This window comes from Phyllobates terribilis, unplaced genomic scaffold (genome assembly GCF_046119375.1).
Source record: "Phyllobates terribilis strain yellow unplaced genomic scaffold, ASM4611937v1 Scaffold_2__4_contigs__length_985480577, whole genome shotgun sequence".
In the NCBI taxonomy this organism is placed as follows: domain Eukaryota; kingdom Metazoa; phylum Chordata; class Amphibia; order Anura; family Dendrobatidae; genus Phyllobates; species Phyllobates terribilis.
The window spans coordinates 127,542,548-127,566,236 of record NW_027362762.1 but is presented as its reverse complement, the minus strand read 5'-3'; the positions used below and the strand labels follow the sequence as shown (position 1 = coordinate 127,566,236).

Here is a 23,689-nt window from a genome sequence, read left to right as displayed (position 1 = left end):
CCAGAGTCACAGTACTGGTGAATGGACCTATAGTATTCGTAGAACTATAAAGCTCAGCACAAGCTCAGCACAAGCTCTGCTGTAACACATTCAGCCATCAGTGGTTTGTTCTGGGCCTGTACTGTTAGGCTATATGCCCACGATGCAGAAATGAAGCAGAAAATTTCTGCATCTCCCTGGCAGAAAAAACGCATGCGGATTGTACATGCGTTTTTCCTGCGTAATACACGCGGATTCGCATGCGTTTCCACATGCGGATTGACCAGCTCTTTCCAGGCGATTTTAGCATCACCTGGAAAGTGCTTGACAACTAGGTCACACTATATAAATCCATGCAAACGGCATGGATTTATATAGTGTGACCGTAAAAAATAAAGCTATACTTACCCTCCGATGGCCCGGCGTGTGCTGCCGCGTTCGTTCCTGGCTGCCGGGATATCGCGAGACACTGCGCTGAAGGGCCTGCAGTCACATGACTGTGACGTCACCGAAGGTCCTTCAGTCTTGCACGCAAGCAGAGGGAAGGAGACTGGGGGCCGTCGGAAGGTGAATATAATCTTTATTTTTTATTTTATTTTATTCTTGTTTTTACAGCTTTTTATGGTACCTGGGTGTGGAGGAGAGTCTCATCTTCTCCACACTCTGGTACCATCCGCACATTAGAACGCGCCAATAACGCAAGTACAAATGCAGTCTTGCGGAATTGGCGCGTTGTAATGCAAGTCAATGGCGGTGAAAACGCAGCGCTTCCGCAAAATTAATGGACATGCTGCGGATTTTTGAGCGCAGCATAAACGCTGCGGAAAAATCCGCAGCATGGGCATTGAGAGTGTGGAATTGCATAGGGGACCATGGCAGAAGGCTTACCATGCGTTTATCATGCGTTTACACTGCGGAAATTTCCGCACCAAAAACGCATGAAATACGCATCGTGGGCACACAGCCTTAGGGACATGCGGATGTGAAGCGTTTTTCACATGCATTTCCGCATGCAGGTTGTCAAGCACTTTCCAAGCGATTTTAGCATCACTTGGAAAGTGCTTGACAACCTTGGTCACACTATATAGATCCATGCAACCGGCATGGATTTATATAGTGTGACCGAAAGAATGGTAAAAAATAAATATTATACTTACCTTCTGATGGCCCCCGATGTCCTTGTCCTGGCTCGCCGGCAGCCCGCGGTAGACTAAAAGGACCTGCCGTGACGTCATTTAGTCATGTGACGGGTCATGCGACCGCCGTCAGCGGTCGGGTGACCCGTCACATGACTAAATGACGTCATAGCAGGTCCTTTTAGTCTACCGCGAGCTGCCGGCAAGCCAGGACCAGGACACCGGGGGCCATCAGAAGGTAATTATAATGTATATTTTTTTATTTTATTCTTTTTTTTTTTTTTAAACAGGTACTATGGTACCCAGGTTCGCATGTACAGATGCAGTGATGCGGATGACATGCGGTCTAATGCAAGTCAATGGCGGCAAAAGCGCCGCAATTCCGCAAAATAATTGTTAGTGCTGCGGATTTTTCCGCAATGATAATCCGCAGCGGAAATTTCCGCAGCATGTGCACAGCACATGCGGATTATCATTGGGGAACATGGCAGACCTTCTACCAAGCGTTTAAGCAGCTAGCTGCTGTATAGAAATCAATGGACTTGTAAAGCTGCCTAATTGAAGCAATTTAAGAATTTGAGAACACCCCTTTAACTACATGAACATAACTCACATTTATTTTAATTTTGCACATGAAAGGGAAGTCTACAATTAATATTTTATTACAATAGTAGCCGCGACATACACTGAACATACAGAACCGCTGAAAGCAATTTTTAAAGTTGTTATACTGCATTCTCACCTCTGCCTCATTTTACTTTCTAATAAGTCTCAAGCAATCAAATAAATTAAAGATTAGACAGGAAAAAGCAATTTTCCCTTAGGTTTTCTTCACATTGATGTCAACTTTAAAAATATATATATTTTTATCTCAAGTCAAGATACAAACACAGAAATTTACTGTTTTTTCCACAAGCAAGTAATATTATTCTGGCAAGTGAGGCCAATGGACAATATAATAATCATGGGGGGTGGAGATCGTGAGCTTATTGGAGAGGGTCATATTTTATGAAAAGAGGGCATTTTGGGGCCTTAAATGATTTTTTGGGGGCTAATGCTTTTATGACCTTTCCACAAGGCTAGTAGGATGCAGTCTCCACACACACCCCTCCTAGGTGCAGTTCTATGGCTGGGGGTGCAGGGAAAATAACTGGATTGGGGTTGGATGCCCCAATGATCTAACAGATGATAAATGCAATTTCCCCCAAAGTCAGTGACAATAAACCACCACTATACACAACAGGTTACTGACTGTTGACAGAATGGTAAAGAGTCACTGTCCTTTCAAGAAACGTTGCAGAAATGAAAAGTACAAGCAAATAATATATAACATGCTGGCTCAGTGGTTAGCACTGCAGCCTTGCAGCGCTGGGGTCCTGGGTTCAAATCCCACCAAGGACAACATCTGCAAGGAGTTTGTATGTTCTCCCCATGTTTGCGTGCGTTTCCTCCTTCGGGTCCTCCGTTTTCCTCCCACACTCCAAAGACATACTGATAGGGAATGTAGATTGTGAGCCCCAATCGGGGCAGGGCTGATAATGTTTGTAAAGTGCTGTGGAATTGATGGCGCTATACAAGTGAGCAACAAGGAGCCACTTTGTTTCCTCTTCTGCCTCCTAAACTTATCAATTTATTTTTGTAAAACAGCTAAAATCTATCATGCTAAAAGTCTAACTAGCAGTTCACAAAAGTTATCAGGTTACAGCTATCATAAAACTCTATGGAGAGGACAGCGGGCCGGAGGTGTGAGGAGCACTCAGCAAAGTGAGAGTCAAGGAAACAAGGGCAGATCTGCAGCTTTCAGCAAATGTTTTCCACTTCAGTGGTGGATTCACAGTCACACAGCTCAATACATCTGAATATTGTCTTTCATTCTGCTGGTTCTGCCTATGTGCTAGAGAAATAATGGCAGGAATCCTTCTCTTTGTGTGAGCAGTGCATGGGAGACCGTATAGTAGCTAGTCTCCTCCCACCAACTCAGAGGCAACTGAAAACTGTGGACACAGCCAGCAGAGGAGAACACCGATGAAAATCGCAGGATACCAGTAATATAAATGGCCAGAAATAATGTTATTCCTAATTTAACAAATGTGAAAAGTTATCTTGAACGAAAGGGACCCTTTGAATACATCCCCCTAACTCCCATTGTAAAATCTGTATATAGTGTCTTTTGGGGTTTTTTTAATAACTTTTTTGTATTTAACAGTGTATTCATCTATTATATCCTATAGATATGTTCAGGGCATATACCCAAAATAGTGTTAAAATGGCTTATGAACAAAGCCTTCGGCTACTGTGACACACGGCATTCAGCAGTGTGCTCTGTATGGAGAGATTGTTGTTTTTGTTTTAAAGGGATAAAACGCTGCAGGCAAAGATCTATAGTAAGATATAGAATGTCTAAAATCCTCAGGTCCACGCAAACATTTTAGAACAGTTTCTAGAGTAAACTAAGCCACAAAAAAAAGACACAGCTTGTTCACAAGTCTTTGCGGTTTTGACACATCATAAAAAGATGAAAAGTGCACTTTGTTTGCCTAGATTTATCAAGCCTTAAAGAGAATCCACCAGCAGGTTTTTGCTATGTAACCTGAAAACACAGATTTGATGCCGCTCTTATTTAAGCTCTGTGGTTTTGTTAGCCTGCAATGATTGTTTTAGCACCAGGGGCTCATCATTGCTGTGACTAGCTGGTCATGTGACTCCTGGTCCTACACACCCACTCCTGTGACTGGCAGCTCACTGTCTATAGACCTTGTACATACAGGGCCTGGAGTGGGCGGGGTTTGCTTCCTCAGCTCTGCTGCATTGCTAACTGTAAAAGCTCTGATTGTGCCAGAGCAGCTGCACCCAGTAATCTAAGTGATACATCATTGGATTTAGCTTCTGTTGCCTATATCAAGGCTGCTCTCATATGAGGTAGCAATATAGTGTTTTTCAAATTCTATAGAGAGGCGGAGCTAGAGGCCGACACTGATATTCCACTACTAGTTCCATAAAACTTTATAAGCACCAACTGTCATCTCCTCTCTCAGCAGTAGGAAAGTCTGTATTCACTCACTCAAGTCAGCTTTTACCAGCAAACTGAGATTGAAAGATCAGTCCAAGAGGAGAAAGAAGCAGATTTTTCCAGTAACATATATTACAAAGTTTACCATTTCCATGTGTACTATTGATTTATGGGAAAAAATTAAAACGACAGTTCATTTTTAATCCAAATAGTGGCAAAAATTTTGTCGCAAACCCATGCCTCCCCATGAGAGGTGCAGATTTTATTTTCAGATATTAGTACATTTTTTAAAAATGTGCAAAATTATTAAAACAGAAGTGAACTTTTTTAGTAAATAATGTACATAGGCCCTGATTCACCAAGACTGGTGATTTTCTCGCCGGTCTTGATGAGAAGGGCATGGTTCAGTCAAATGCTCCTGATTCATGAAGAAGAGGTACTTATTCATGTGTCATGCCAAAAAAAAAAAAACTTACTCCAGTCATCCACTGCTTGCAATCTATAAAATTACTTCTTTTAAAAAAAATAAAAAAAAATTAGTTATTTTTAACTGTGCTGTTGATTATCCGTCCCTCCAAATTTAGGCTTCTACTAAATATTCATCATAGCGCAAAATTAAAATATTTCAAAATTAGCTGCTAATTAGCAAAACCATAAAAAAAATGGAATCGAGCAGCAAGAAATCAGGTAGGAGAAAAAGCTTCAAAACAAAAGCTTTCACACATTTTATTTTTAGATAAAATGTAAAATAGCCTAAATAATGACTGAATGCAAATGAAAAACTTTTTTTTTTTTTTTTTTTTTTTTAGAATATAGAAAAAAAAATACATAAGTAAATTAATAAAAATGTACAATTAGAAGTCTAATAGAGATTAAAAAGCATAAAAAAAAATATGATAATTAGAAATAAAAGATGAAGTGGTTCCTGTACTTTCAGGCAACTTGATCACATTTGATAGATGATAGACTATGCACAAATTCGCTTTCACATATTTAAAGATGTTGTTTTCACTTCTAAAAATGACTCCTAAGTGCCGGCCACCAGGTGTCTTCCTTCCATCTTTAGAACTTGCTTTACACTGCCTGTTGTCGAGAGTAATCTGTCACTAGCAGGAGAGACGTCAGGATGAATCACAGGAATGTGAGCAAGCATTTTTCTCTCTACTCCTGCTCTCCTGCCTGTCATACTACATACAAGTAGAACAGCAAGGCAGAGTTTAGTCTGACAAGCCACTGTTTACTGGCAGTAAGCAATGCATACTGGGAGGCGTGAGAAAGAAAGTTCCAGCACCTATAATACTGGCAGAATGGTAGTAAACGCCCCAATCAAGAAAAAAAAAAAATACAAGTTATACTGAATCATGTTTCATAAATCTATTTATCAATCTGCTGCTCTGTAATTCTCAAAAAGCCATAAAAAATAAATGAACACAGTGAAGCGCTGCCAGAAACAGAGAGGTGGCGGCACATGCAAGGCGGCATCCTGTGCTAGAGATGGGTTATGGGCCGGAGGTGGAACCACTAATTATGTAACAGTTATGGGATATCCTGTTGATAAGCCTATAAAGAGAGGAAAAAAGTCAAAACTGTCCAGTTTTTGTTTTCATCCTGTTCACGTTGCTCCCCTGTGTATCCATTTTTTTGTTTTTGTATAACCCCGCCACTGTCTTCCAGAATTTTGGTCCCCATCAAAGACCAGAAAAATTAACAGTAAATAAAAAACACCCATATTTCTAGAACAGTACAGCGGATTAAAAAAAAAAAAAAGCATAAACAACAACATAAAACTCAGGGGAATAAAGCAAGAACAATAACTGGTCCTCTCTATATGCATATACAGAGGATTGTAAAACATTGCATAAGAAAAATGGAGCCCTGTCCACTATATTGGTGTAACAGGAGATGAGCCTGTAGGTCACCGCGGGCAGACCGCACGCCTATCTAATGATCTACTGGAAGTGGATATACATGAAGCTTAATAGGACGTTCTGGCAGCGCACGGTGAAGTTCCTAAATGACGAGCCGCACGGCCACCATTACAGAGAAGAGTGTGACGGCGCTGCTCCCCTCCCCCGTACAGCCAGTGTTTTATTACACATAAAGAATATAACGTCGGCATTATGGATGGTCAGGCAGGAAATCTTTGCTTCGCACAATCTACAATGTAGTTAGGATGGGCACTAAAAGGAAAGCTTCATCACAGAGCACACTGCAGACGACCGCCTGTTATTAAATCTCAATTATGGATATGCTGTCGTACGGCCAGGATGAATCAGCCGTACTGTGCGGGCACATTACATAAGAGGTGATTTACACAAACTACCATGTCCTGTGCAGCCTGGAATAGAAAGACAAACAAATGAAAAAAAAGGAATAAATGGAATGAGCGAGCAGCGGCAACGAGGCGCTCCCCCCGCCCGCTGGGGACGGGCGGCAACGAGGCGCTCCCCCCCCCCGCCCACTGGGGACGGGCGGCAACGAGGCGCTCGCCTCGCCCGCTGGGGACGGGCGGCAACGAGGCGCTCCCCCCCCCCGCCCACTGGGGACGGGCGGCAACGAGGCGCTCCCCCCCCCGCCCACTGGGGACGGGCGGCAACGAGGCGCTCCCCCCCCCCCGCCCACTGGGGACGTGCGGCAACGAGGCGCTCCCCCCCCCGCCCACTGGGGACGGGCGGCAACGAGGCGCTCCCCCCCCCCCCCCGCCCACTGGGGACGGGCGGCAACGAGGCGCTCGCCTCGCCCGCTGGGGACGGGCGGCAACGAGGCGCTCCCCGCCCCGCCCGCTGGGGACGGGCGGCAACGAGGCGCTCCCCGCCCCGCCCGCTGGGGACGGGCGGCAACGAGGCGCTCCCCGCCCCGCCCGCTGGGGACGGGCGGCAACGAGGCGCTCCCCGCCCCGCCCGCTGGGGACGGGCGGCAACGAGGCGCTCCCCGCCCCGCCCGCTGGGGACGGGCGGCAACGAGAAAGCCCCATATACTGTACAGGAATGAGCAGTAGGCTTTGCATACTAAAATGTGTAGCACAGAAGACACCACACAAGCAAAATAAGCAGCAAGAAGGACATCATACAAAAGATTGTAGAGGGTAAAAGAGCTTGACACAATAATCAGCTGTCAGCATGTTTCTACATATGGAAATAGTGGTATGGCTGTATAGACACAAACATGAAGGCCTTTTGCAAAAGAGGCTGCACATGCACTGGGGGCGTGTCCATGCACTTAGAAGGAGGGGTCAGTGCATGGACACGCCCACAATACACTTACTGAGTATGGCTTTGACGTTAGATTTCTCATGACGCCACATCAGATCTCTACAAAACAAGTATCATTTCTTAGGTGGTAGAAATACACATAGGGGCAGGATAGAGGAGCCATGTTACATTACACAGTCTGACACAATACCGATACTGCAGGAATGGGTGAGCTGGGCTGCAGATCTCACAGACGACAGGCGGTCCTGAGGGCCACTTACTTTTCTGCTTGCAGTTTCGTTGTTTTCACAATCAGATCCTGGGTTTGTTCTTTTGCTGCCTGAAAAACAAAGAAAAAACCTCACTAAGAAATCTGAATGAAAGACACTAAAGCGCAGAGGTAATAACCGTGCAGCCTAGAATAAGAGCTGCAAAAACCATTATACTTGGGTATGGGAAGGTTTCCGGAGGTATCAGACAGATGATCATCGTAATAATGGCAATGAAGAACACCAAAGACCCCCACAACCTGAAGTGGCTGCTTACAGAGAACAGTAGAGTACAATGACCCTCAGTAAATGCAGATACAAAAGGACCGCAGGCTACAAAATCACCAATACCTTTATACTGGGCATAAAACATATTACAGTCACATCAGCAGGGGCCGTATTACTCTGCTAGAATAAATAATTCAGCTATAAACATTAATGAACTTCCTTTAAGTCTCCATTATTATTATTGGCCCGTCTATAATAATCATCAGCTACACAGAGGAAATAATGAATGTGTCATAGGTAATCTAGGCCTCTAATACTGAACACATGAGCGGCTCACAGCAGGAAAAAACACATTTGTTTTATCACAGGCCTGGTGAGCCAGCAGAGGCGAGCATGAGCTAAAAGGCAGGGCCGTAACTACAACCGGGGCAGCCGGGGCCCCAACCACCCAAGTGGCCGCAAACTGATGGTAAAAAATTGTATTTTAATACTTTAATTTCTCATAAAATACCCAGCTCCTATATTCCTATCAGACAATGTCACCCAGAGGACAGGAGAGACTATCATTTCAATAATTTCCAGGAGCTCTGCCAGCTGTCAATGAATGGAAACCTGCACTGGCCTGGAGAGTCTCATAGCAATATGTTAGTCTGGAGATCACAGAGAGTTGGCAAGGCAGGCACAGTGCACACTGACTAACAAACTCTCAGCATCATTGAGAGGAGACAGTCTCAGCAGACACAAATAGCTCTGTGACAAACTGTGAGAAGCCCTGCTATTTAATAAACATATACAGTTATTTGAAAATTGTGTAATATTTGGAATTATTCACCTTATTAATTTCCCAAACATATTCACTGAATATTTAACTTCTAAAACTTGCATCATAACAAAATCTATTAAAAGGTCTTGCGGAACGTGGTGAAGGCTGTGTGTTGTATACAACAATGCGTAGCAGCTTCACCACGCTCCGCACAACCTCTAGTGATTGAAAGGTTGAGGGGCCCCACTATGAAGTTTTGCCCCAGGGCCCCAAAGTTTATAGTTACGGCACTGGATAAAGGGTGAATCTGGTCACATTGGCATCATGTTTTTACAAGAGAGCAGAGGCTACAATGATGGATCTGTCCTCGGATTCACTCAGATTTCTGTGCAAATCGGTCCAAGTGCGCTAAAGCTAACGCTAAAGAAGTATTCATCTCACATATCCAGTGTGGGGGGAAAAGACAGTACAGTAGAGCTGACAGCACAGTGAAAGGAGAGCTGCAGATGTAAACGTGTCTGTAATGAGACAAACATCAGTTCTGTCGAGTATAGTTATAATTGTCAGTCATTACATGTCTCACACTGGCAATGCTTGATTTCATCTAAAACAATCTCTGGAGGCAGATTCTCAGGGAGATCTATGTCCGGCCCATAGATCTTTACAGCTCATTTACATATTAAGAAAAACCTGGATTTCTCTGGAATAAGACATCGGACCGCAGATATCAAGGTATCATTTTATTCCACTTCCTAAGACCTACGTGCCCATAAAGACTGCTTAGGAGGGTTGATTAGATTCCCGTTATTGATATTCTGTTTCTTTAGACTAGGCTCAGATAAATTAGGACTGAATCTATGAGCAGCTCCAAGTGCTCTCCAGCATTGCAGGCAGATGCAGAAGCTGCCTGCTGTTGCATTCATTATTCTTCTCTGAAAACAGGGTTTTGGGATCGAGCTATATTTATATTACACACACACACACACACACACACACACAAACTTCAGGATCACTGTATACAGGTGCATCTCACTAAATTAGAATATCATCAAAAAGTGAAACTCATATATTGTATAGAGTCATTACAAACCGTGATCTATTTCAAGTGTTCATTTCTGTTAATGATGATGATTATGGCTTACAGCCAATGAAAACACAAAGGTCATTATCTCAGTAAATTAGAATTAACAAAAAACACCTGCAAAGGCTTCCTATGCATTTAAAATGGTCCCTTAGTCAGTTTCAGTAGGTTCCACAATCATGAGAAAGACTACTGACTTGACAGATGTACAGAAGGCAGTCATTGACACACTCCACAAGGAGGGTAAGCCACAAAAGGTCATTGCTAAAGAAGCTGACTGTTCACAAAGTGTTGTATCCAAGCAAATTAATGGAAAGTTGAGTGGAAAGAAAAAGTGTGGTAGAAAAAGGTGCACAAGCAACCGGGATAACTGCAGCTTTGAAAGGATTGTTAAGAAAAGGCCATTCAAAAATTTGGGGGATATTCACAAGGAGTGGACTGCTGCTGGAGTCATTGCTTCAAGGGCCACCACACACAGACGTATCCAGGACATGGACTACAAGTGTCTCATTCCTTGTGTCCAGCCCCTCATGATCAATAGACAATGCCAGAAGCTTCTTACCTGGGCCAAGGAGAAAAAGACCCGGACTGTTGCTCAGTGGTTCAAGGTGTTGTTTTCAGATGAAAGTACATTTTGCATTTCATTTGGAAATCAAGGTCCCAGAGTCTGGAGGAAGAGTGGAGAGGCCACAATCCAAGCTGCTTGAGGTCTAGTGTGAAGTTTCCACAATCAGTGATGGTTTGGGGAGCCATGTCATCTGCTGGTGTAGGTCCACTGTGTTTTATCAAGACCAAAGTCAGCGCAACCGTCTACCAGGAAATTTTAGAGCACTTCATGCTTCCCTCTGCCGACAAGCTTTTTGGAGATGAAAATGTCATTCTCCAGCAGGACTTGGCACCTGTCCACACTGCCAAAAGTACCAATACCTGGTTTACACACAACAGTATCACTGTGCTTGATTGGCCAGAAAACTCGCCTGACCTTAAAGGGGTTTTCCCACAAACAAAAGTTCTTTTTAAAAATTGTCTGTCTGACCATGTATGGAACATACCACATCTCCTGGGCAAAGGAAGAAGCAAAAGAGTATACAGACATTACAGCATGGAATCACAGAGGATTCATTTTGTGAGGTAAAATATTGTTTAAAAACAGGCAGTGAAATGTTTTACCTCACAAAATGAATCCTCTGTGATTCCATGCTGTAATGTCTGTATACTCTTTTGCTTCTTCCTTTGCCCAGGAGATGTGGTATGTTCCATACATGGTCAGACAGACAATTTTTAAAAAGAACTTTTGTTTGTGGGAAAACCCCTTTAACGCCATAGAGAATCTATGGGGTATTGTCAAGAGGAAGATGAGAGACTCCAGACCCAACAATGCAGACGAGCTGAAGGCTGCTATCAAAGCAACCTGGGCTTCCATAACACCTCAGCAGTGCCACAGGCTGATCGCCTCCATGCCACGCCGCATTGATGCAGTAATTGATGCAAAAGGAGCCCAACCAAGTATTGAGAGCATTTACTGAACATACATTTCAGTAGGACAATATTTCGGATTTTAAAAACCTTTTTCAAGTTGTTGTTATAACGTATTCTAATTTACTGAGATAATGACTTTTGTGTTTTCATTGGCTGTAAGCCATAATCATCAACATTAACAGAAATAAACACTTGAAATAGATCACTCTGTAATGGCTCTATACAATATATGAGTTTCACTTTTTATATTGAAGAACTGAAATAAATTAACTTTTTGATGATATTCTAATTTTGTGAGAAGCACCTGCAAATCCGACAACACACAGACCGAAAATACGCTAAGGCCGGTTTCACACGTCCGTATATTTCCGGTACTGGGAAAAACTGTACCGGAGATATCCGTGTCCCCTGTTTCCGTGTGTGTCACACGAGAGGCTCATTCTCCCCGGCTCCTCGGTGTGAGTGGTCACATGGATTACAGCGGGGGACACTTAGGACAGGTGAGTATATGGATTTTTTTTAATTTTATTCTTATTTTACAGTTAGAGACACCAATGCAGACTACTACTACTCATCATTATCCCCTGCTGGTGCTGATCGCAGCGCCGGCAGGGGACTATGATGAGGGCAGCTTTCAGCAGCCGGTGCTTGGGAACAGCGCTAACTGTACACAGATTCCCAAGCGCTGGTACGTGTCACACAGATAGCATCCGCGTGTGGTACGTGTTTACACGGACCCATTGAGTTGAATGGATCCGTGTGATCTGCGCTGCCGGTCAAAAATGGACACATCAACGTGTGGAGCACACGGACACACGGTCCATGGAAACACACCGACATGTGCGCAGACCCATATATTTGAATGGGTCTACGTGTGTCGGTGTCTCCGGTACGTTTGGAAACTGTCACCACTCATACAGGACACACTGACGTGTGAAAGAGGCCTAATCTTAACTTGGCCTCAGAATGATAAAAGAAAAAAAATCATCCCATTCTATTATACACGGAAGTTTGATATAAACTACAATGGAAACCAAATGTTAATGTAAACAGAACCTCATCATTACCTTGGTGCTGATATTTTTATGTAATTTCCATCCTATCACACCCACTCAGCAACTTTTTGTCCTAAACCATAGTTGGCATTTTATTTTTCTGATGCAGTGCTCCACAGACGCATTAAATTAGGAAATTCAGGCTAGCGGCTGCACCACTAGGGGGAGCCTGAGAGTTCATTGCAGGCAATTTATACACCCAGTTGGTACTATCAATGAAGGACCTAGGAGGACCCTTACAGCAGTATAAAATATGCAAAGAGGAGTATAAACATGAGCTGCCACTCTATGCAATGTCCACCACTGCAATCACACGATGAGCTGGAAGCAATTGCTCATTACCCAGCAATCATTACCTGTAACACTGTGAAAATATCAAGGTCATATAGTAACAGAAATCATTGACATAACTCACTTCCATTAAATATCTAAAAGAAATGAGATGTAGGGGGGAGGACATAATTGTGATAAACAGGCAATTAAATGCATACGAGTACTGAATACTGTAGATATAAAACTCAGTTTGTAATGAAATGAAGGGGCAACCAGACACCAGGAAAGATGCAACTGAAAAAGCCATCTAGTTTGTTACTGTTGGAGATCATTCTTATGTGCAAGACAAAACCAGGACTTAAAGAAGCACTCCTCACATCAAAGTTTTTATTCTCTTAATATAGTGAAGTCATATTATATAGCACTGTGCACTTACAATTGCTCATTTTGCCTTTTCTACCCAGCTAATCCTTCTCTTTTCTCTGCTCTATGTAGGAACAGGAAGTCTCTTGTCTCTGCATTTATCATTCCCTTCTGCAACCCCTGACCCAGCTGCTCCCTCCTCCCTTCTGCCAGGGACTTTTTGCAGTGACTCATGACTTGTGCAGAGAAAATTGACCTCCTGTTTCTACATAGAGCTTAGAAGGATTCAGTTAGTCAGGTTTTAATCACAATTTTATAGACTTAAAGAAGTTGTCCACTACTTTTTAAGAGTCCCCCAATGTATTAACTTAGTGATTATAAGATGTTTTGTAAATACCATGCTGTGTCCTTGTTGCCTGTGAGCGGCACTATCACTGGCCGCTCACAGGCATCACGTGACCCCCGCTGATGTCACGTCAAGTGAGGCGTGACATCAGTGACGCGGTCCCCGCTGTGGATGTTGGGTTGTGGGCAGGGTTACCCCCCGCGTCACACCCAGCATCCACCACGTGCTTTCCCGATGAATGAGTAGAGGGAGAGCGCTAGGTGAATGCTGGGTGTGACCCCACCCACAGCCCAGCAGCCACCGTGTAACGCAGAAGTAAGTCACCCCCGGCTGCATCCGGAACTTGACGTGACATCAGCGGATGTCAGAGCTGGCTGCACCCAGGGGGTCACATGATGCCTGTGAGCGGCCAGTGATAGCACCACTCACAGGAAGAAGGACACAGTATTTACAAAACATCTTATAATCACTGGGTTGATACATTGGGGGACTCTTAAAAAGTACTGGACAACACCTTTAATAGGTAGAAACACAACATGAGCAATTGTAAGCACACAGATATATATAATTGCAATATAGTAAAAGGATAAAAACTTTGAAGGGAGGGCTTCTCTAATGTAGATGGAAGATGGGGGGAGGAGGGTTGCATCATTCCCCTATGCTTAAAACTGGCACAATTTGTTGCAAGTGGTATTGTGTGCAATATTTTGTGACTTCTTGCATCAGCATGTCTATGCGTGGGTAATATATTTATATATATATATATATATATATATATATATAATACATAGTAATGGCCGAAAGTGTTGGCACCTCTGAAGCTGTTCCAGAAAATGAAGTATTTCTCCCAGAACATTATAGCAATTACACGTTTTGTTATGCACCTTTTTATTCCCTTTGTGTGTATTGGAACAAAATAAAAAAGGGCACACCCTATGAAGTAAATAACTACAATCCATTGTTTCCTATAACCTTCCACAAGCTTTTTACACCTCTCAACTGGAATTTTGGACCACTCTTCTTTTACAAACTGCTCCAGGTCTCTCATATGTGAAGGTGGCTTCTCCCAACAGCAATTTTAAGATCTCTCCACAGGTGTTCAATGGAATATATATTCAGAATCGTTGCTGCCCACATCAGAACTTTCCAGTGCTTTGTTTCCATTGTGACAAAGTCACTGGCAGAATACTGGAGGGGAGATATCCGTCACTGAGACTATTGGCTTCAGTGATGTAAAACATGGAAGTTACTCCTGCACATTAGGTGCAGAGAGGGTTAATAGCCAGGTTTACAAGGGCATGCTTTACAGGTGGATAGCTAAGTGCTGGGAAGATATCCACCCTATCTCCACTCCAGGGAGAGTTTTAGGGCTATTTAAATAGCCAGCCTTTTGACTCAGGAGGTGTTCAGAGTCTGGAAAAACCTGCTCCAGTAAGGAGCTCGCATGTGTTGGACTGAACTGGGAGCGACTAACCCTGAGTGGCTGGACGCCGGCCGATATACGGACTGTGCTGCAACTTTGGTATCTTGTTTTGCCTTTATGCTCAATGCGCTGTGTTGTTCTTTATGGACTGCAGGTTAGTTTATGAAGTTCAATAAACTAACCCGAAATTTAAAGAGACGGTGTTACTTGCCTACCTCCGCATCCAGCCAATCAAGTCACTTTACCACACCATCCATTTTTGGGTTCTTCTTGAAGTATGTTTGGGGTCACTGTCCTACTGGAAGACCCATGACTTCGGATGCAAACCCAGCTTTCTAACACTGGGCACTACATTGCAACCCAAAATCCTTTGCTAATCTTCAGATTTCATGGTGCCTTGCACCCAGTGCCAGAGGCAGCAAAACAACCCCAAAACATCTTGGGACCTCCACCATATTTGACTGTAGGTACTGTGTTCTTTTCTTTGTAGGCCTCATTCCATTTTCGGTAAATAGTAGAATGATGTGCTTTACCATAAAGCTCCATCTTGGTCTCATCTGTACTTAAGACGCTTTCTCAGAAGGATTTTGGCTTACTCACATACATTTTAGCAAACTGCATTCTAGCGTTTTTATGTCTCTGTCAACAGTGGGGTCCTCCTGGGACTCGAGCCATTTATTTCATTCAAATGTCGACAGATAGTTCGCGCTGACACTGATGCACCCTGAGCCTGAAGAACTGAATTTCTTTGGAACTTGATTGGGGTTGCTTATCCATCATCCAGACTATCCAGCGTTACATGGTTTCATCAGTGCCATGGGTTGTAAACTTCTTGATTATGTTGCGCATCGTGGTCAAAGTAACATCAAGATCTCTGGAGATGGACTTGTAACCTTCAGAATGTTAATATTTTTCAACAATTTTGGTTCTCAAGTCCTCAGACAGTTCTCTTCTCCGCTTTCTGTTCTCCATTCTTTTCTTAATGTGGCACACAATGCAAAGATGGAGTCAACTCCTCCCCTTTTTAACTGGTTTCAGGTGTGATTTTCATATTGCCCACACCTGTTACTTGCCACAGGTGATTGTGAACAAGCATCACATGCTTGAAACAAAGTTGTTTACCCATAATTTTGGAAAGGTGCCAACAATTTTGTCTGGCCCATGTTTAGGGTATAGACACAATATGTATATACACACACAGGAAATAAACATGTGTATATCAAAAAATGCCTAATTACAATAATTTTCTGGGAGAGATACTTAATTTTATTGAATAATTTAAAAGGGTGACAACACATTTGGCCATGACATTTCATTTTCTGGCACAGAATAGCCCAAAGATGTGCTAAATTAATAAGTTTAAGTACTGTACTCCAATGGGCTATAGGTTCTGCTGTACAAAACTCCAGACTATATAAATTCTCACCTTTATCTGTGTCCGGGATGTTAGCCAGTTTTGTTTTGTGGGATGAAAAAATGACCATTGAAGGTAAAAGGCTGTAAAACCAGGTGACATCTCACCTGCAATAAAGCCACCAGAAATTGCTGAACGCACAAGATGGATTTCCCGTGCAGAGATGCAGTCACCATATGTTTCCATTACATCTGCTGCTGCCCATTAGCTTAGATGTTATTCTCACCTGCTCCGAAATTCCAATCATAAGCAATGTTATCAGAAAACGAGGCTCCCCAAAGACTTGTAAGACGCAGCGCACAGCTGGAGCTCACTGATCAGGCTTCACTCACTGGAACGGCTGGAAGCTGCCCCCACAGGCTCTGACATTACACGAGTATGACAATTCTTTATGGGAATTTCTACATAAATACAGCTAAATCACTACATAATTGGGTTACAATAGCACCATAGCCATCGGTTGGGAAGAGGGTGAGGTCGCCCCAGGTCCGGGAGGAGCCACACTACACCTTAACTGTATCGGCGTGCACAGTTAAGCTCTGCAGTAGAGCGGGAGAGACGATCTCCCTGCACTACCGCTCTCAGCCGCAGCAGGAGGATGCACTAGCTGAGGTGCAGACGCGCACACAGGAAGTCCAGAATCCCGGCTCGGCGACGTCATCGTGCCACGTTGGGATTCAGATGTCCGGTGAGTGCGCCGGCGCCTCGGACAATCTGCCGTGGTTGAGAGCGGTAGTGCAGGGACATTGGTCTGCCCGGTGGACTCATCAATCCTAGATTAGGTGAATATATATGACGTTTTTTATTTTAAAACTTTGTGTGACTGTGGGTGCATCATACATTGAGGGGAACCCTCATATATTGGGGAGGGCACGGCTCATACATTATAGGGGCTATTGTAGGGGGCCCTCAAAGTGTGGGGGCCATTATACACTATGGGGGTCATCATATACTGTAGGGATTATTGTGGGATGCCCCCATATTGTATTGGGACTAATGTGGGGGCTGTTATTATTATAATAATCTTTTTATTTATATAGCACCAACATATTCCGCAGCGCTTTACAATTCAGACACATTATCGGCACTGTCCCCATTGGGGCTCACAATCTAGATTCCCTATCAGTAGGTCTTTGGAGTGTAAGAGGAAACCGGAGGACCCGAAGGAGGAAACGCACGCAAACAAGGGGAGAACATACAGACTCTTTGCAGATGTTGTCCTTGGTGGGATTTGAACCCAGGATCCCAGTGATAGAAGGCTGCATTGCTACCCATATACAATTTGGGGGCCATCATACAAAGTGTTGGCCCATCATACTGTGTATAGGGGAGCTGTACATGGGTGGACTCGGGGGACATTATTAAAGAGATTTACTACTACAAATTTCACCCCCTTTAATTGGTCTTAATTCCTCCTAAGGCCCCATTCACAAGTCTTTTTTTGGTCTGTATGCGGTCCGTTTTTTTTTTTTTTTATACGGACACACGCACACCTATTGTATTCAATGGTGGTGCACACGTCAGGTTTTGAAAAACCGGCAAACATGTCCTTATCTTCCTGGCAGCACGGAGGTAATGCGTGCCGCACACGTGCACACCGATGACATCCGTGTAACACGTACCCGAATGAAATGCTCCGGCGGCTGGGAAAAGCAGTACAGTTAGCGCTATTCCCAGGCACTGACTACAACTGTCATCATCCTCGCCTGCTCTCACTGCGATCAGCGAGACCAGGCGATATTGATGACCGTTATAGTCAGCACATTAAATAATAATAAACAGGTGGGATCCCCACTATGTTTTAAAACTAGCACAGATAGAAGCCAGCAGCTGTCTGCTTTATTATTGGGCTGGGACAGTCCATGGTTAATGGCCCGTCCCCAGCCAAAAAATAGAAGTCCGCAGCCGCCCCAGAATTGTTGCATATTAGATACGTCAATTCTGTCGCTTTACCCGGCTCATCCCCATTGCCCTACTACTAGAAAAGAGAGTGAAGTCTGATCTGAGCATGCGTGCTCAGACTGCTGCCACTCACCGAGATGTAGCCCCGCTCCCACCAGTGAGGTGCCCTGCTTTGTTCGTCCGATTCCGGTCCCTAGATTTGATTCTGGCTCCGCTACTTCCAAACAGAAGGATATATGAACCACAAAGAGATGAGCTTAAAAGCTAGGAAGAGTTGGGATAAATGAAAGGGGTTGAATTAGTAGTGGACTACCTCTTTAAATGTTAAGTGGGGACCTAAGTAATATTGTTATAGGAGCACTCCGAGTACTGTGACCGGCAAAGGTGCACATGGGGCATTATTACATTCTAGGGGCAAAATGTGGACACTGTTTTCTAGGACACCTGCACAAGGCATTAATATTTTCTAGGGGGAATCTTTACCATCTAGAGGGCATTTTACTATGTAAAGTGAATAGTGGTGGGCATTATTATAAGGAGCAATAAGAGGAGCCTTTATTGTACCATACAGCAGGTGCAGTTATAGGAACACATACGGCAACAGCAGCTCAGCATGAGGAGTTTGGCAGGTTGGGGATAGATGGGTACGGTACTGCAAATGTGAGAAGTCAGCTGTGTCTGTAATGTAATCTCTGCAGAGGAGTCCTGGCAGGAGAAGTTGTCATGACGGTCTGGACCAGAAAGAAAACACGGAAAAAAAAAAAAAAAATGAGCAACTACATCAGAAAGAATGTAAGCTGTAAGTCACCATCTATAATTGTACTGTAAGCTCTAATATGTTCTGCAGCACTGGTATCTACCACTATATGGTCACCATATGGCGGTAATATATCAGTGTTGGTCTTTGTATAGTAATTTCTTTTTAGTAACAGCACGGTCATCTGCTGAGGTTCTCCTATACCTACGATAAGGATCCGCCACTGTAGTTGTACATACGGTTATCTGGTTAGGGGCCTGCTCATATGTTTGACCTCCCCTGAACCCCTAGCTACGCCTCTGGTTACATAACATTGTGTTTGAGAATCTCACCATAACAAGAGCTCTGCCTGCTGTCAAATCATGTCCAACCGACAAAAGGTGAGTGGCTAATTGAGGGTAACCGAGCTTTCTGAATACTAGGACTACACGTCAACAAGTGTCGCAGAACAGCAATTTTCTGAACACTCACACAACAAAAACATTTGTGCAACTTGCCGTCACGTGAGTGTTTTAGAGCTGCGATTTTGCAGGAATTGTGTGCAGCTTAGATATTTTAAGTCATGTACAACTTGCATTGAGGTCTATAGCAGGTGTGTCACGTGCGACTTCCGACCCGCAATAGAAAATCTAGCGCATATGTAAACACGAGTGAATGTCTCAGTATGTCGCAGGTTGCAACGTGACACCATAGTTACTTCCAATGTAGCATAGACATCATTACATCCAATGTAAGCATTGTGTCGCTGTGGCTTTAGTGTCGCTGTGACACATATCACAGTGTAGCCCTGGCCTTAAAGAGGTTGTCGGGCTTTAGGCTACAAGTCTGCAGTCAACAACAACCCGAAGTGTCAAACACTCACCAAAAACTCATTGTGGGACCTTAATCTAATCAGTTTTTCAAGCAGTCGGATGAAAGGTCGTCTTTAAGTTCACATGATAAGTGGTCTTATGTAGCTATGCAGCCCCGGCAGCCCTTTCTGCCCACCGCCCCCCGGCAGCCCTTTCTGCCCATCGCCCCACACCATTCTACGCACCACTTCAGTAGACCTTTCTACCCGCAGCTGTACCTCTTTAATATCTATACCTTCCTCCATTCTCCGCTTTAATTGAAAAAGTATTCAAAGTTGAGACAGTAGAAAGCAAAACCTCTGGGCTGTTTTCACAAGCCGGGAACAGATGGGATCCCCTTCATTGAACACTGCAAGTTAATGAAAAATCCTGTGTCCCATGTCACCCGGAGATTTAAAGCAGAGGTAGTTTATTCCTTTAGCTGTTAATAAAGGACACTTTAGCAGAGCTAAGCGAGCTTGTCAGTGTACCGAGAGCAGGAGAACACAATGCTAAATGAGATTCCAGAGAATTATGGATTAATTGCCTGTGAAATTAAGAGCACTTGAAGAACTTGCCAAAACAGAGAGCACCAAGCAGCCACCGTATGTTTTCCTTCTAGTCCCGCTAGGCTCCTCTACAACGAGGACATTCAGAAGGCTGGTGTTCAGTACAAGAACACAATGGTACATTGGCCCATGAATGCCAGTCTCATATTGCCTCATATGAGCCCAGCACATCAGCACACACAATATGATCGCTCAGCGGCTGCCAAGTCCAGCACAAAAAGGATCTGTTATTTGGACGTCTCCACGAGCCACTCCTGATCCCCACATCACGGTCCGCTTTTTGTTTTATTTTCAGGACAAAGGCAGATCGCCATCCTTGGCCTGATGCCTTGACAGCAAAAATAATTACCAAGTAATAAATTCAGAGCATGTGATGACAACATTGATATCAGCCTGTTCAGAAGCACAATGATAAATGCATTTCTTCCTAATTAGCTCAAAGCCGTCCAAAGTTTCTTTTAGACATTAATCTCAGCAATCACCAGGTACACGCTATACGAGCTGCTTAAAAGGGAACGTATCTGGATGATTTTACTACTGACACTAATGGTACAGCCGTATAGGTGCTATTAGAATGATAAGAATTATACCTGTTTTGTAGTAATAAGATGTGCCGGCGGTGAGAAATCGAGCTTTGAAGCCACATGCAAATTTTCCAGGAAGTTTATTGGGGGCGTGTCATTGCACTCCCATATAATTACACGCCCCCAATGGATTACAGACTAATATGCATATGGCTTCAAAGCTCGATTTCTCAGCACTAGCACATCGGATTACTACAATACAGATGTAATTTTTATTGCTGCAATAGGACCTATACAGCCACATAACTAGTTTCAATGGTAAAATGGCCCCGATAGGTTCCCTTTAAATATTGCAAATCTTATTTACGGACCTGGGACATTATGAAATACATGGAAGGCCATTTATGTGAATAGCAGCTTTGCAATCCTCCATTTCTCCAGCAGCAGCTGTATTCTTAGACACATTATCCAGTTGATTGCCCAGTATGAAAATCTGTCAGAACAATCTGCCCTGTATCTGATGACACTCCTCTCTTCCCCCCTTCTGGGCGTTTGCAAAAGGAGTGGAGGAGTTGAGGGGCTTCTTGTCTTGCAGGCCAGATTGGGGGTATATACACACACACACACCAAATTAGTATGATGTATATAAGAGCTTACAGGTACTGGCCTTACCTCATATGGGAAAAACCTGGTGACAGGTTCCCTTTAAATTTGATTTGGTTTTAAACATAAATTAAAGTTGATATAATTAAAAAAAATAATTGTAATACGTTCTTTTTAAGTCTTTGTGAAAATTAAAAAGCCATGTACATAGAGCACACCGAAGGCCCTTACAGTCACACAAGGAGGAGATACCTTTAGACGGCTGGTCATGTCCTCACAGCAGTTGCTCATCGCCTGGACATCTTCATTTATACTTTCAAGCTCCTTATAATAAAAAAAAAGAAGTTTATGAAATTAGACATCATCACAGTCACAAAAAATACAATATTACATATTCCTGCTGTTGGTGACAGAGTTATTAGGTTTGGAAGATGCAGAAGGACACGTGCACTGATACTAAAAGGCCAACATGTGTTTCTTCTTTGAAAACATGGGGGGCAAATGTATAATCTGTGATTTAAATGCTGTCAGTCGGGTGCATGTTCTATATAAATAAGGAAAACAAGTACCTATCTTCTGACCCACCATTGTGACACCAGATCTGTTCCACAGCGGACACCGATGGGTCCTAATGACTTACAATGGGGGCAGTAAGAGTTCTGATGAGGTGTCCGATGGGATCCTTTGTCACAGATTCTAACAGTGCATTTGGTGTTTTGCTACTTAGGGGTAACTCAGGTGAAACCTTTTGTCACTGGAGGTACTTGGCTTGAATAATATGAGAAACACCGAGCTATATAACCTGCTCTAGATGACACATTGCAGCTCACTACCAATACAAAGGATAGGGTTTGAGTCTGCTCATTGTAGCTAGGGTACATGTGGATTTCATGAAACCAGAGAAATTTAGAGAGTCTAAAAAAAGCACCAGTGACCAGTGAGAAATATCAAGATTTTTTTTATTCGGTTAAAAGTTACAATATTGAAAAAAACACAACTACATTTAGCCTGAAAACTAATTTAAACAATAGGAGATTTTCTGATGCTGGCTTCCCTTTAAACAGGAAAAATCTCTTGACATTTACAATAACTGTAATGAGTAACGATGAGTTCTGCCAATTTTCCAGAACCATAAGAATTGTAATTCCTTGGGGCAAATACATGAAAATATGTAGGAGCGGCTTGAAGGGGATTCTCAAGCTGTTTTCAAATCCAGATTTCTGGCAGGGTGGCCTCTGCTCCCTGAGTGACATCTCTGGTGAGTAGTACAGCTGTAGTATTAGTGGAACTATAAAGCTCAGCACAAGTTCTGCAGTAACACATTTCAGCTATCAGTGGTTTGTTCTGAGTGTACACTGTTATCCCTGCATTTACAAAGAGATAATAGGACATTTGAACAAGCACACAATTCAGGACAGTGAGAGCTATGGTTAGGAGAACGGCTCTGAAAGCAGCCAATGGTGGAGGCTGGTGATTTTACAAGATATATAACCGCAGCTTGTCAGCAGCTGACAGTGAGGGTGAGGAAGGAGAGCAGCTAAGTGCTGCATAAAAATCAATAGGAAGGAGAGAGCCGACTAGGATATTAGAAGTTAACCTCTCTGTTAGAAAGTAACTATTGCACACTCAGCAAGGGTCCGAGTAGGCTCAAGTGGCAAAGCTCCATGGGAACCAACTGTACATTATGCAAGATAAAAGCTCACATTGCAGGAGAATAGCTGATAGAAAAAGAAAGTCAATTGCAAACTTGATTATTTTCACACTGTCTAACTAAAACAATTGAATAACATGAGAATAGCCCTTAAAGGAGTCATTTACATAAAAGGGCAGAGATGTGCTATAAACCGTGGCTCCTACCCATGATATTCCAGTGTACTCTGCATTACAAGATCACCACAATGATTTCATTAGGAGCATAGCTGATTATATATCTTCACTGGATGGACGCAGCCTGCTATCCTGCTGTATACTGTGAGTATCGATGAGAACAGATAGGGTGTTTCAAGAGAACACCAACTAGTATTTGACACAGTAATATCTATATCTAACTATCTATTACATTACATAATACATGTAGCATCGGCGTCTCTACCCCTTGCCAGGCAGAGACGCCGTCCCCCTTAGCGCCGCGGTCCTGCTCCAGCGTCTTCCGGCCTCCCTGCAGCTGCTGCTGGTGCACGCAGCCTCCCTGGCTCTGTGCTTAGGGCGCGCGCTCCCTCCCTTTTAAAGGGGACGCGCGCGCGCCGTCCTAAAAAGTCCCCGGCCAATCACCGGAGGGTTTTCCCTATAAGAGGCACCTCCTCCAATATGGAGGCGCCCGTGCAACGTTGTTGCTTTGTAATTCTTACTTTGCTTTAGCCCCCAGGTCCTCTGCAAGTCAGTCCTGTTCGCCAGTCTGATCTTCTGCTCAGTCCGCTAGCCTGACTTCTCTTCTGCCCGACAGTCTGTCTACAGTCCAGTCCGCCAGTCTGTCTATGGGCTCTGCCCGCCTGCT

The 23,689-nt window shown here is 43.7% G+C and overlaps 1 protein-coding gene across 2 annotated transcripts in view; it reads right to left on the bottom strand.

The window, feature by feature from the left end:
- Positions 1 to 23,689, bottom strand: part of COG6 (component of oligomeric golgi complex 6) — a 117,783-nt gene that overhangs the window by 80,768 nt on the left and 13,326 nt on the right. For both annotated transcript variants that reach the window (XR_012269145.1, XM_073662586.1), the window contains exons 3-4: positions 21,448 to 21,519; positions 7,598 to 7,656 (exon numbers count right to left, since the gene is read on the bottom strand). Coding sequence is in view for 1 of the 2 variants with exons in the window: in XM_073662586.1 (XP_073518687.1) it covers positions 7,598 to 7,656; positions 21,448 to 21,519 (131 nt within the window). In the remaining variant the exon portion in view is untranslated. The remainder of the gene's footprint in view (positions 1 to 7,597; positions 7,657 to 21,447; positions 21,520 to 23,689) is intronic.